Below are 14,103 nucleotides of genomic sequence, written 5' to 3' on the forward strand. Positions count from 1 at the left end.
TGTACCAGCTATTGTTTCTAGCCCAAATACCCAACTTCTCCACCTACTTGTTCACTTATATCAAATATCCAATTACCACTCAGCTACTGATTGCAGAAGTGCTTTTTTGGAAACTACTGGTATGTTTGTTACAAACAGAACAAAATTACAGTAAAATTACCTGCATATATCTTCAGGAAAATATTCCTCAAGACATTACTTTGTTGTCCAAAATATGATCCTGCTCAATTCATCTGTTTATACTCTCTAAATTAATAAAACACTTGGAACAGTAATATAAATTAAAGACTTTAAGTTTGATCAAAATAGTTAAACTGCATGTTATTGTGTGTATGTTCTTGCAGCATCAATAGGGTAATCAATGCAAAGAATCAATTCAGTAATATAAAGTATTTTACGGTTATGTAATTGGCATGGATTTATATTTGACCTCCTTTCTTGGAGTTAAACGTACTTACATAATTTAATGTAATTAATCTGTAGAGATGCCTTCTCAAGAAAATAGCTGGTTGTATTTGAATATATGTCTGCGTTAACTCCCCTGTTTTGTCAAGAGTGGATGCAGGCAAAGTTATATACTGTGCTTGTGTCATGTCTTGACTTCCAAAGTGTGAGTTTAGTCACTGCAGTCACTGCAACTAATCCTTTTTTTTTTTTTTTTTGGTTCATTTGGTGCAGGGCATATAATTGAAATACTGCTATGAAGGTTTAGGAAAAAAAAAAGAAAGAGTCCACAGCAGACAATCTAGGAAAATGGATTAATGGACCTTGCATTCTAAGACAGGGTGGTGGAAATCTCTGAATTTTGCTGGAGCTGATGATCTCTCCTTTTCAGCACAATTAAAATGAGGGAATGGGTATCTCCACAGTGATTTGGATAAAGTTATGCATGGAATGCACTTTTTTGGACAGAAATAATTGAAGGCATAGGGAAGCAAGAGGGAAAAGAAGTTAGAATTTTATCATTATTTCTTTAAATCTATTTTATTTTCAGTGCCATTTTCAAGGGATAAGTTCCAGGGGAGGAAATTGTTCTAAATTAAGAAATATTGCCAATGGTAAATACTTTTAGAGATTATTATATTCATATACTATGACAATGGGAATATATAAATTCCAGAGAAAGCTAGTTACACACCTTCATTAAAATCTTTTCACTAGTTCTGCATTGAAAAGAAATTTGCTAACTATGAAGTAATTCTGGAATATTTAAAATCTGCTTACAATTGTGGACAGTTATTGAAGAGAGAGAGAACACTTCAAAGATGTTGGCACCTTGACTCTTGGGAAAGCTGCATCTCTGTACTGTCCTCTGGGTGAGTGGGGTCTGGAATGCAAAGAAGGAAAAATACTAATCCTGAGAATAGTATTCAGTTTAATTCGCCTTATAACACAACTGGTTATGAACTAGTTGCCATTCATGCTGCTGTTTTTATTTGAAAAATAGCAGCTTTACAGATTTTTATTGTGTATAATATAAATCTGGGTTTGAGACAATATTATTTGCTGCTGTCTTCTCTCAACTATTTCTATTTCTTTATAGTGAACAAAGCTGGAGGTCAATGTCAGTATGGTATCTGCAGAGGAAGCAAAATGTGACAATTCTTTTTATAGATCTGAGACTGTCCCTCATCCTTCCTGTATGATTTGCTTTAGGAAAACTAGATAGTTTGGTGCATTAATATTTAATCTTATATTGGTTCTTAATCAAGTTTAGTGTAACATGCATTGCTCATTGAGACTACTGCACATATATCCTGCTTTGTCATGAGGATCTACATTCTCTAAACTTAAACATTTCATAAAAGTGTCCTACTCTCTGGATTTCCTGGGCAATATATTTAATAAAAATAACAACTCTAGAAGCACCAGCAGCTTCATTAAATTGATACCAGCAACATTACAGCATTAATAGTAATAATAAAATATATATTTAGATTTTTTTTTCATGGATGAGTTCCCAGCAAAAGATTGACTTGCTTTTCCAATCTTCTCAATTTCAACAAAAGGGCTAGAAAAAACTTCCATCCTGGTCCATTCTGCTCCACTGAGTTGGTTATGAAATACGGAAAACATAGACTATTATTAAGCAAAAAACTGAAATTACTGACCTGTAGCATTTTTAAATGAAAGTGATATAGTGTATTATATACTATATGCTCAACTAAGTGTTTCTAGGAGACAGTGGGTGGACCCAGTTTACTCCTGTGGATTTGATCTCCTTGTGCTTGTAGGTCCATGGATGGCAAGTTGTGAATCTTGCGAGTATTACTGGGTTAGAGGTCGATATTATGATATTTATCCCTGCCAAGGATGGCTGATTCAAAAATCTGGATTCCCCAAACATCACCTCGAAAGAAATGACACAGATATCTAGGAGGTGTAGAGTCTGTTTTAAGGGTCATTTTCATAGATTGAGACACCTGAGTTCTGTGTTTGTGGCTATCCATCCAAGTATGTGAAAATAGAGATGAGCTCTGATAACAGAGTACTTGTTAGTTTACCTGTCTCCAAAGCACCATTTGGAAAAAAATATTTTATGGTTTTGACATAGTAGATTTTAGAGAGAAGCTTTTACTGGTGGCAGTAGATTGAAAAATAGAAAAGTATTAGGAGTTTAAAGGGATAATAATAATTTTTATATTGATGTTTTAATTACTTAGTTTCCTGTTTCCATTTTTCTTGTTCTCTTCCCTCTTCTGTTCTGTTCTGTTCTCATATTCATTCCCTGTGCCAGTGGGAATAGCCTTAATCTTTCAGGAAATTTTTAGTACACAGAGAGGACCTGACATCAAAAACTGTTCACTGAGGCTTGAGATTTAGCTTAATGATTCCAGCTACTGGAAAAGATCAAAGGGGTCTGGCACTTGGACTGTGTAGACTTGCAGAGGAACACAAGAGTGATGGTGCTGTGTATGTTTCAAAGGGCAGAGGTTCCCCTTAACAAAGTGCTAGGTGTAAAAATTCTTTATTGTTGGCAAGTAGAAAAATCCTGGCTTGTTTTCAAGTGGAGTAGTGTATGGAGTTGTGAGCATTTAAAAAAAAAAAGTTGTGACAAAATTTTCAAACTCCTCTAATGTTTTAGACTAGGTGGTAAAATACTTAGTATTCTGCACTGTTAGAATACATTGTCTCAGTTACTGTCGATCAGACACATTATCAGAAACATTACGGTGTTTTTAGATCAGAATTTGTTTCTAGTGAATAATGAGAACTGGCACTGTTCTTGGTAGAGTTCTGAGTGGATAGAGCTGAAAAGACAGAGGAAGGTTAAATGAAGCCAGGTAGCTGGAAGGAGCAGAATGTAGTTATTGTGCTTGAGGTATTTCAGTTGGTCTGTTGAGAAGATGGAAGTTTGGGGGTTTGCTGACCTGGCAAGACACTTCTTTGAAGCAATTGTTTGTTGCTGATTTTTGAAAGGAGGGTAGAAAGCAATGCATAAATATGGGAGTACACAATCCAGTGAAACACAAAGCAGCTCTTGTAACCAAAGGAAATACAACTCTATGTGTACATGTAGACAGGGTTCAAGTTATCTGGAGTCTCTTTCGTCCTTTTCTGTCTAGAAAAAGATATTTAAACCACAGCAATGCTAAAAATACATAGAGTGCATTTCATCTAATATATAATTATTTCTATCAGTTGCTACATCTTGTAATTTCATCTGAATGAAGTCTTTTGGAAAAAAAGAAGCAGAAATTAGTCAGTGTTTTTTGGATTTAGATCCAGAATCTGTATCCATTCTCTGACCTTGAAAGATAAATATGTGGCTGTGCACCTGAAGGGTTCAGGCCTGTTGATCCACAAGGTTAATATTAATTTAAAATCATACGGTAGAATCTATTACTTCAATATATTTCTCAATAATTTCTTTTCAAATTGTAGTTTGTCTTCTGTGTTCATTATAAAGTCAAGGAAGATAATTTCCTAATCCAGGGACTGAAGGATGTATGGAGAGTGCTCGAGGAATGCGTCACTGTTATATAATAATGGAAGCTCTTGTCCTCATATAACTGCAGTGTTGGAAAGTGGATAGTGAATGAGACAGAATTCTAGGAGGCAAAAAGGTTAATTTATAAAGGAGATATTTTGAATTGTAAGCTTATATCATATCCTGTAGTGTTTCTGTAAAATGCTGAGAAATTAATTTTAGATGCAGGTTTTCAACACATCTGGTAATGGACAATGTGTTTTATTTGATGGTGGAAAACTAAAAATTGATTGTAAGATTTTCAAAAATACCAAGGGCTTGCAACTGCAATTGAAGCCACCATATATATACTATAATGTAATATGCTAGATCTTGTTAAAAAAATATGTACCAAAAATTTCAAACTACACACTTAGGATCTTACACTAATTTGATCTCAGTTCTACATGTGAAAAATTATTGACCATGGTCGCCATCCAAAGAAAAGATGTTGATGTAATCTGATTATGTGAAGGGCTCCGATTTCCTTTGTTTACTTCAATAGAACAATTCACAATGAAATAATAACTTAAAAGAGTCGAGTACAAATGTTTGGAAATCATGTATGGAAAGGAATATATAGATTAGTGATATATTCTGTTTTAAATGTTCAGTTGTCAGGGAGGTCACATTTCAGTGTCTACTTCTGTGTAGGCAATTTAGGAGCTCTGAATTATTATCTAGGAGTTTTCTCCTCACAGCTCACCACAGAGCCTTAAGACTCATAATGTTGGGGATCTAAGTATGGACACCCTTTGATTTCCCATCCCTCCCTTTTCTCCTGCTTTGAATTTTCTACATTGAAAAATAAGTGTGGACTATCTTGATTAAAGATAATAATATGATTAAGATGCATGGTAGAGTGGAATTGCAATGGCATGTGACATTTTTATTTTTACTTTTTTTTTTCTTTTTTGCTTGTTTTGACTTGCTTGATTTTGTGGGCCTTGTTTATTTATTTATTTATTTGTACTGGAATGTTGCTTTTTATATATATTTCTAAAGTGCAGAAGAGGCAAAACCATATTAGAGGACATTTTACTGTGTGGCACATTCAGTTTTCCCTTTCGGTACTCAGTTTTGGAAAGATATTAGTGTTTCTCATTATCCACTTATTTAAATCTTATGTAGTCACTGAATCCTGTTTATGGAGTTATTTCCTGTGATATCATATGGTGGATGAGATATGGAGGTATTTTGGTGAGCTTTATTTTTCTGTGCAACACCAAGCATCCACTTAAAATGATGAGCCTGTGCTTCCTATTTAGTTAGGTGAGAGTATTCTCTGCAGATGGACATTCAGAATATCTGTATAGGAACCTTTTTGGGTTTTGGAGCCTATAGGGAAAGTAGATCCTAACTTGATATTTAAGACCAATACCTGCAATTGGAGAATGTAAATATTCCTGTGGGTAAATGTCTCTATTCCTGGGTTTTGTCATGGTTTAACCCCAGTCAGTAAACGAGGCCCAGGCAGTTGTTCACTCATTCCCTCAGTATCAGTAGGAACAGGGAGAGAATTAGAAGAGTAAAAGATAGAAAACTTGTGGGTTGAAATAAAGACAGTTTAATAGGAAAGTAGAAGCTACTCACACAAGCAAAGCAAAACATGGAAGTAATTCAGTGTTTCCCATGGGCAGGGAGGTGTTCAGCCACCTCCAGGAGAGCAGGGCCCCATCAGGTGTAACAGTTACCTGGGAAGGTGAATTCCATCACTCCACATGTCCCCACACCCATCTTCCTCCTACTTCCCCCAACTTTATTTGCTGAGCATGATACTACATGGTCTGGACTATCCTTTTGGTCAGTTTGAGTCACCTGTCCTGGCCCTGTCTCCTCCCAACCTCCCATGCCCTCCCATCTTCCTCACCAGAGTGGCAGTACGAGAAGCAGAAAAGGCCTTGGCTCTGTGTAAGCCTTGCTCAGCAATAGCAAAAAGATCTCAATATTATCAACTCTGTGTTCAGCACAAAGTCAAACCACAGCCTCATACCTGCTGCTGTGAACAAAATTAACTGCACTCCAACTGAAACCAGCACAGCTTTGGTATAGAATATCAGCTTGGTCATTTAAGTTAAAACATGCATTTTAGATGGAATATTTTGCTTAAGACAGTGGACAATTATTAATCAGTACTAAACAGATCTACTGTATGTATTATCCAGTTATTTCTTTAAGCAAGTCATATAAAGTTCACTTATGAGTAAAATTCCTCAGCTTTCCTTCCTTAGTTTTTAGTTATGTTGTCTTCAGGTCCTGACATCGCTGTAGTTTAATAAATACAATGCAGATTTTCCTTTAATCTATTATTTTAGTACATTGCATTTTAAATAGCATTTTACATGTTATAAATTCGCCTTGAACTATGACAGGCAATTTGGTTGTGAATAAAAAAGAAAGAGATTGTAGTTCACAAAATCAAAGCACCTTCCTTTCTATTTGTGCTGAATGTATTGCTGGAAATGTTTTAATGTGGTATTATGTGCAAAAATGTGGAAGTCAGGTAAAGAACATTACTGATGTAATTTTTAGTTACATATTAATTTTTCTATACTTGGCACTCCCCATTTTTAAAATTAAATGGAAATAAGCCCATAGTGCAACTTAATATAAGCATACAACAAATATTAAAGCAAATCCTTTTAACTCAAAATAGGAACTTTTCCCTTCCCATCTGATACAGATTTTAGTTCAGGGTAGTTGTTTTCAACATGTTGCACTCAGTTGTGCAAACTTATCTTTTTAGGGTCAAAGAAGAGCAAAAACCACAGCCGACACAGTAAGTAAAGTATCTTCAAGATGCACTAGGCTTGACTTTTCTACCTTTGCCATGTTCTGCTCTCTGCACCTTTGATGGTATTAGCTTTCACTGATACCTGATAGGCTGCAGGTAGTTTGTCATCTGCTTCCTGACTGGCTTGTAAGAGAGCTGCCTGTAGCTTCTTACTCCATCCACATGTTAGCTGGATGTAGGTTCTTGCTCCCTGCTTGTGAACTGGTGACTTGTAGAACTTTACTTCCCTTTCACCCTTAGTGGCTGACTTAGTTCTTTAGTTCTGCAGCTCACATTCCCATTGGCTCTAGCTTTTCCGCCTGTGTATTTCTACTAACGTTGGATAAGAAAACATTTAAACTAGTGTGGTTTTATTGGTTATTCAGTCACATTATTTGCTTGTTCAAACAGGTGGTTTCCCTTTAGTGGGATCACTGAGCTGGTAAATAACGTTCTTCAACCACAGCAAAAACAGCAAAATGAAAAGGAGCCCCAGACGTAAGTAAGCTGCTCTCTGTAGATTAAGTAACATCTGTGTAGCATTAGAACATCCTGGAGAGTATGTTATAATAATTGCCCCTTTAGAACAAGCAGGTGAGGGCATTTTACAAGCTGAGCACGATTTGCTTTCCAACCCCTCATTTGCAAAGGGAAAACTGAAAATCAGGTCTTACTCTCCTTATCAGTAACTTAAATGATTGCATTAGAGTGCAATTTAAGGAGTTTCTACTACTCTATCTGGTGGTGTTTTTGTTTTTTTTTTTTCTTTTTCTTTTTTTTTTTTTCTTTGACAAATGTTCCTTATAATCAAACTTCTGGTGAAGTGTTTTCTGTGCATGAGAAGCTGGAATGATAAGACATGTAGCATTATTTATAGCATGTCTATGCACATGCGTGGTCTGAGTCATGCATAGAATGCTATATGAATCTACCTAATATGTCAGAAGAGCTTTCTAAGGACCAGGAAAATACCATGTCATTTTTTTCATGCTTTTAGAATATCTGTCAAGTTTCAGAACTTTAGCAGATATAAGGTGAAATCTTGGGTCAATCAAAGTTCAGGAAGTTTTGACTTTGATGGAGCCAGTATTTCATCTATGAACCTTTTATATGATTTTTTTTTTTGCTATCTGAAAATCTCAAGTTTTAACAAAAACTGGCAAAGCTAGGACATTGAGTCTTAGAGTAGAACTTAAAGCATGGAGAGGAAAATATTCCTTTAATAAAGAGAAACTAAAAATATTTATTATAAATTTTCAAATTGCTAAAATGTATTTTGGATGTTATTTAAGCTTTAAACAGTTAAGTTGCTCTCTCTTCTTTCTTCTAGAGGTTTATGCCTTGTAGGTTCATGTGATGAAAGAAATGTTTGGTTTTGAACTCATGCATAACTGGTTTAAAGCATGCATATAACTTGCTAATTACTTTCCAGGCAGAATCAATTTTTGTTTATTTTTTAGTATATGTATTAAAGTGGATCTTCATACTTGTGGGTCATGAAAGCTGTGATGTTTTTTGAGAATACATGGTGAAAAAATTTCACTAATTAAAATGGAAAAATAGGACATAAAATTGATATTCTGTAAAGCAATGTGTTATTCTAAGCTCTCTTTCTGATATTCTCACTTAACTGCTTATAAAATTGTGTACATATTAATAGTGATTTTTTTTTGTTATTATTAGATAGTGGCAATATTACATTTTGTTCATAACACCTCAGTACTTAGTATTCCCAGTTTCCTTAACAGCAAAAGTTGTTCTGCTCACTAGTGTTGTACATATGAAGCATATGGCTTTCAAGAAACTTAAAATTCTATATGGGCAGTGTAAACAGATGAGTAATAGTTAACAAAAATATTAATAAATGATTACTGTTATTATGGAAGGATCTTTTCAAATGGTCACCTCTTTGGGAACCAGTTTTGTTCAGTGTTTTTATTATACAACTGAGAAATTAATTAATTAGTATACTCACTGAATTTTTAGATACACTTCTCCCAGTCTTGTGTTAACACCTTATGGCAAGATTATATTAAAAAATTATCCTGAAAACCCCAAGCTATGGTTATGATGTTATTCAAAAGGAAAAATGCAAAGGGGTGTTCTGTAGGGCTAGTTAATGTGGTTGACATAGGACACATAAAAATTGTAGGGAAATGTTCTTTGGCAGAGAATCAGGGAGCCCTAGTAGTATGTAAGTTGAGCTGTAGCCAGTGTCCTGAAAGAGATTAATGTCACACAGGAATGTACAGACACTAGCCAGGAAGCACTGTGAAGAAGTTTTCCCACTGCTAGGCTTTGGTAAGGTCTCACCTGGAATAGCACACCCTTCAAAAATTATGTGCAGCAGTTGTAATTTAGTGGAGAGTAATAGGAATGAATAATTAGGTGACTAAAAACCATGGTATGTGTTAGGAAAGAATCAAACACATGAGTTAATTTAGCCTCCTAAAAAGAAAATCCCAGGGAACGAAGGAGATGACAAGTGAAAGGAAATGATCACTTTTCCATGTTCATCTCATGGTGAAGCTGAAAGGAGTAAACTTAAGTTGCATAAGGGAGGACTGAACTTGGTAGGGAGAACTTTTTAATGGAAAGAAAACTTAAAATGCTTGCATACTTTGTTCAGGGCTTGTTTGGAAGCTGAGAAAATCTTAAGGAGCAGGTTTGTCTCCTGTTAGAGGAGACACAAGTGTAGCTGGTCCTGTGCTGGAACAAGAGAATGGACTAAATGACTTTTAAAAGTGTCTTCCAGCACTGCTTATTCGTGATAATTTCATTAATGTGTTAATTATCAGGATTTGTTTTCATGATTATTGTAAACATTCAGGGAGAAAATTGAACAGAAATACTAATGGTGCAGCTTTTAAATTTTATTTCTTTTTTCTGACATTAATGGCTTGCAAAAGAGTGTTGTACCAGGGAGCACTGTGGGACACTGGGGAGGGGAATAAATGTCTGTAGAAATTTTTACCACTATTCATACATATTGAGGTATTTTCCACTGTCAGTATCTGAGACTAACTTTGAGATATACTGATTGTCCACCTTTGCTGATGAAAAAGCTTATTTACAGTGACTCTGGGGAGGACAAAATGTGATGAGTAATAGCAGAATAGGAGTTAGTAGTGTCTGAAAACAAGGTATCATGTTACAGATTTCACTTTTGCTCTGGAAAAGGTATTTTTATGGAACCATTGACCATGTGTGCTTATGGGCAGAGATAGGATTAGTCTGATGCTCTTGGACATGAGTTCTGTATCACAAAATCACAGAATGGTTGAGGTTGGAAGAGACTTCTGGAGATCATCTTGCCCAACCATTCTTCTCATGCTGGATCACCTAGGGTCATTGTTTAAAACTATGTGTAGCTGGATTTTGGCTGTATCTAGGGATGAAGACTCTAGAAAATCTCTGGGTAAGAGATACATGTTCTAGTCCTTGGTCACCCCTAGAATGAAAAGTGTTTCTCTCTGCTCAAAGGGAACTTCCTGTGCTTCAGTTTGTGCCTATTGCCTCTGATCCTGTGACTGGACACTGCTGAAAAGAGCCTGGATCCATTCTCTTTCCTTCAGGTATTTGTATTTATTGATAAGATCTCCTCCCTGAACTTTTTCTACTCCAGGCTAAAAAGGTCAAACTCTCTGACTGTCCTCATGTGAAAGAAGCTTCAGTCCCTTTTTGGCCTTTTTCTGGACTGTCTCCAGTATGTCCATGTTTCTCTTTAACTGGGGAGGCTGGAACTGGGCACAGAACTCCAGGTGCGGCTTTGCCAGTGCTGAATGAAGGGTAGGATCACCTCCTTCTGCCTCATCAGGCAGAAAATAGGTTTGCCTAATACAGCCCATTCACTTCCCTTTGCTCAAGGCCTGCTGCCCATGCTCAGCCTGGTGTGCACCAGGACTTCCAGGCCCTTTTCTGCAGAGCTGCTCTCCAGCTGGGCAGTTCCCAGTGCACCGCTGCTTGTGCTTCCTGCCCAGGTGCAGGACTTTGCATTTTGCTTTGTTGAACATGGTGAGATCCTGGTCAGCCTGTTTCTCCAGCCTGTTAAGATCCCTCTGGATGGCACCATGACCTTCTGGTGTATCAGCCACTCCTCCCAGTTTGCTGTCATCCACAAACTGGCTGAAGGTACCTGCTGCCCCATCATCTACATCAGTAAGAGATTGAACAGGACTGGACTCAATAATGACCCCTGGGATAAACCTCTGGGAACTGGCCTCCAACTGGACTTTGTGCCACTGATCTCCCTGCCCTAGGCCCAGCCATTCAGCCAGGCCCCAGTCTACTTCAAAGTCTGCTCACCCAGTCTGTACTTCATCAGCTGCTCTGTGAGAATGTTATGGGATACAATGGGAAAAGCCTTATTGCAGATAAGATGGACAATACTCACTGCTCTCCCCTTATTTTGATCATTTCATTGTAGAAGGTCATTACATTGGTGGAGTATGAGTTCCCCTTGGTTAATGCCTGCTGACTCCTGATCACTGCTTTGTATTTCATGTTCCTAGAAATAGTTCCCAGGATTAGTTGTGCCATCACTTTCCCAGGAATTGAGATGAATCTGACCAGTCTGTGGTTCTGCAGATCCTTATGCTTTTTCAAGATGGAAGTGACATTTTCCTTCCCACAGATGTTAGGCACCTCTCCCAGTTTCTGTGATCACTCTAATACTGAGAGTGGTCTTGCATATCTTGGCTTGATGAAGAATACTTCTTCCTCCAGCACATGTGTTCTTCATCATGAGTTTTATCAGCAGTGTTTGAGATATTTCCATATTTTAATCCTTAAAGCGTAGAAATACTTAGCTGCCCCCTGAAGCAACTGTTTTTGATGCTTAACAATCAGCCTACCAGTTTTTATTTCTTCAGATTTATAAGGTATATATTTTGCAAAAGATATGTTCAGGTTGTTCCTCATTAGCATTTGGTGGTCTTGTGCCTAAGGGTTTGACTTGGGGTTTATATCTTTCTTCTGCATGAATCTTGGAATGTTGTGTAATCTCCAATCACAATAAAGGAATTCCCATGCTAGAAGGCACTGAAGATTCCACTATTGTAATATTGTATATTGGCAGCGTTCAGCCATGAGTACCTGAGAACACACATAAGGAGAAGGGTATGCGTAGAGTGGTTCTGATACAGGGATTTTAGTGACTTCCTTAGGCAGTGGCTGCATGCATACTGCTGGATTTATTCCCTGGCAATAAGGAATCTGTTTGCCACAGTTATTTGCAGTCCCGTTTTACACCTACTTTTATTTTTGGTTTCAGAACTTGGTGAAAATGAATTCTTCATCTTAATTATCTGTATGGAGAAATTGTCACCCTTTTGTCATAAAACAGTTTCCTGATATTTTCAGTGGGAATTGCTAGTGTTGTGTTATATAATTTATCTATAATATATATAACCTTTAGGCATTTCTATTATGTTCCATGCAGTCTGTTATATTTCATACAGTTATGCCTTTAAGCTGCAGAGTCAGAGTTTTTCCTTCTATGATAGGAACTGCTTCTGGTCATCATTGTTTTCTGATCTCCTCTTAAAAGCCCGATTAGATATTTTTTAGTTAACAGCGATCAATGTCACAGTATTCAAGATATGAGAGCTCAGTGGTTTTAAGTAGTGATTTAGGAAAGTTTATAATGTTTGCTGCTTAGAGGTATCCAAATATTGAAAATATGGTGATTTTTATCCCTTTTCCTGAAAACATTTTTGTTTATTTTCAGGCTGGAAGTTTGGTTGATTGATAAGAACTGTAAGAGGTCCATCACTGAATATGACAGCAGAAATCGAGCCTCTCTTCTTTGATAGTTATGAGCACATTAGTAATGAACAGTAGACAAAATACAGTCAGCATCAGAAGTCATTAAGCACAATGTCTTTTGTAGCTAAATAATTTCCAAATAAATACATTATTTTATAGCCTTTTTGTACTTTGACTAGATGAATTCTAGGAGAGGTTAAAAAATGTACATTGCTTAGGACAACATAGTTTTTTTTTTGCTAAAGTGACTTGTAAATAAATAGATATTTTTGCTTTTCCTGGAAGTCATGTTGTCATTATAAAGAAATTAAGATTAAAAATTACTGTAAGATGATACCTAGTAAAACCTTTTTCTGCATATTTTTCTGTAAATTAAATTAATTTTTCTATCGTGGTAGACCACACCAGCAAAACAGTAAAATTTTCTGTTTATAAGAATTTCTAATGAATTCTAATTAAACTAGACTGACTTCTCTCAAATACTTAACAGAAATCAATGGGTCATTAATTTTGAATTCTAAATTTACTGCATAAAGAATATGTCTGCCAACCACGAGGTAGTTTTGAATGTCTTCAAATTATCTAATGGACATGTGATAGCAAGCCCACATCAACAATTATTTAATGCAATTTACACTATATATATACTCAGTGGGTTTATTTGCTGTCAGTGCAGTTCCTGTTCAGGCTGCTTTTTTATAGAACCTGTTAAAAACAACACACTCTACTTGAAAGAATAATTTCTGGAAAGAGAAAAATAGGTCTCTGCAGCCAGTACTTGTGACACTGGAGTCATGAGAAGTCTAACATTCTGCTGTGTTTTCTTGGGCAGTAAGATAGATAGAAAGAAAAATTTGCAGTATATATAAAAAAGAATACAGGGAGATTGTAGCTATTGCAAAATAAAATAGAAATCCATGAAATACCTCTTAACTATGAAGCTGAATTTGTCTCCTTAATATATTAAATATGAGGTAGAAAAACAACTTCTGTTTGGTCAGTCTGATGTCATTTTGATGGCTTGTTACTCTCTTACTGAGAGTTACTTGTTACTAATCTCTTACTGAGACTATTAAATTTACCATTTGCAACACGACATGATAGTTTACTGACTGTATGGTTGCCTGGACATTTTTCTCAAAATATTTAATACACGAAAAACTTGTTTATGTTGGTTGGGTTGTTCACAATGTTAATGAGGTTAAGATACCCTTTCAGTGGAGAAATGGCTTGTTAAGCATTGGGAGAAGCTGCCTAGGGAAAAGATGGGCTCTGGAATTTCCCTGGAAGTGTTCAAGGAATGACTGGATGTGGCACTTGGTGCAGTGGTTTAGTTGGGACAGTGGTGTTCAGTCAGAGGTTGGACTCGATATTGGAGGTCTTTTCCAACCTTAATGATTCTATGAATATAGTAGAACTAAGTTTTATCAGAAGACATGCTGATAAACATGTATAAAACATTATATAAATAATAAAAATGTTTGGAACAGGTAAATATAGTAATCATAAGAAATATATTTCTTAATTGTAACCCAACTGATCTATTTTAATCCTAAAACATACATGGATTCGTAATTCAGCAGAACCACATAAT

General features: G+C 36.2%; 1 protein-coding gene across 20 annotated transcripts in view; it reads left to right on the top strand.

Annotated features, from left to right (window-relative positions):
* RIMS2 (regulating synaptic membrane exocytosis 2) overlaps positions 1-14,103 on the top strand; it is a 447,681-nt gene that overhangs the window by 53,038 nt on the left and 380,540 nt on the right. For 5 of the 20 annotated variants that reach the window (XM_041412624.1, XM_041412610.1, XM_041412613.1 and 2 more), the window contains exons 2-3: positions 6,717-6,749; positions 7,155-7,241. The exons of the other annotated variants lie outside the window; for them this stretch is intronic. In XM_041412624.1, coding sequence (XP_041268558.1) covers positions 6,717-6,749; positions 7,155-7,241 — 120 coding nt within the window. The remainder of the gene's footprint in view (positions 1-6,716; positions 6,750-7,154; positions 7,242-14,103) is intronic. 20 annotated transcript variants of the gene reach the window in all.

The sequence above is a fragment of the Onychostruthus taczanowskii genome, unplaced genomic scaffold, assembly GCF_017590055.1.
Source record: "Onychostruthus taczanowskii isolate IOZ18803 unplaced genomic scaffold, ASM1759005v1 scaffold4, whole genome shotgun sequence".
Taxonomy (NCBI): domain Eukaryota; kingdom Metazoa; phylum Chordata; class Aves; order Passeriformes; family Passeridae; genus Onychostruthus; species Onychostruthus taczanowskii.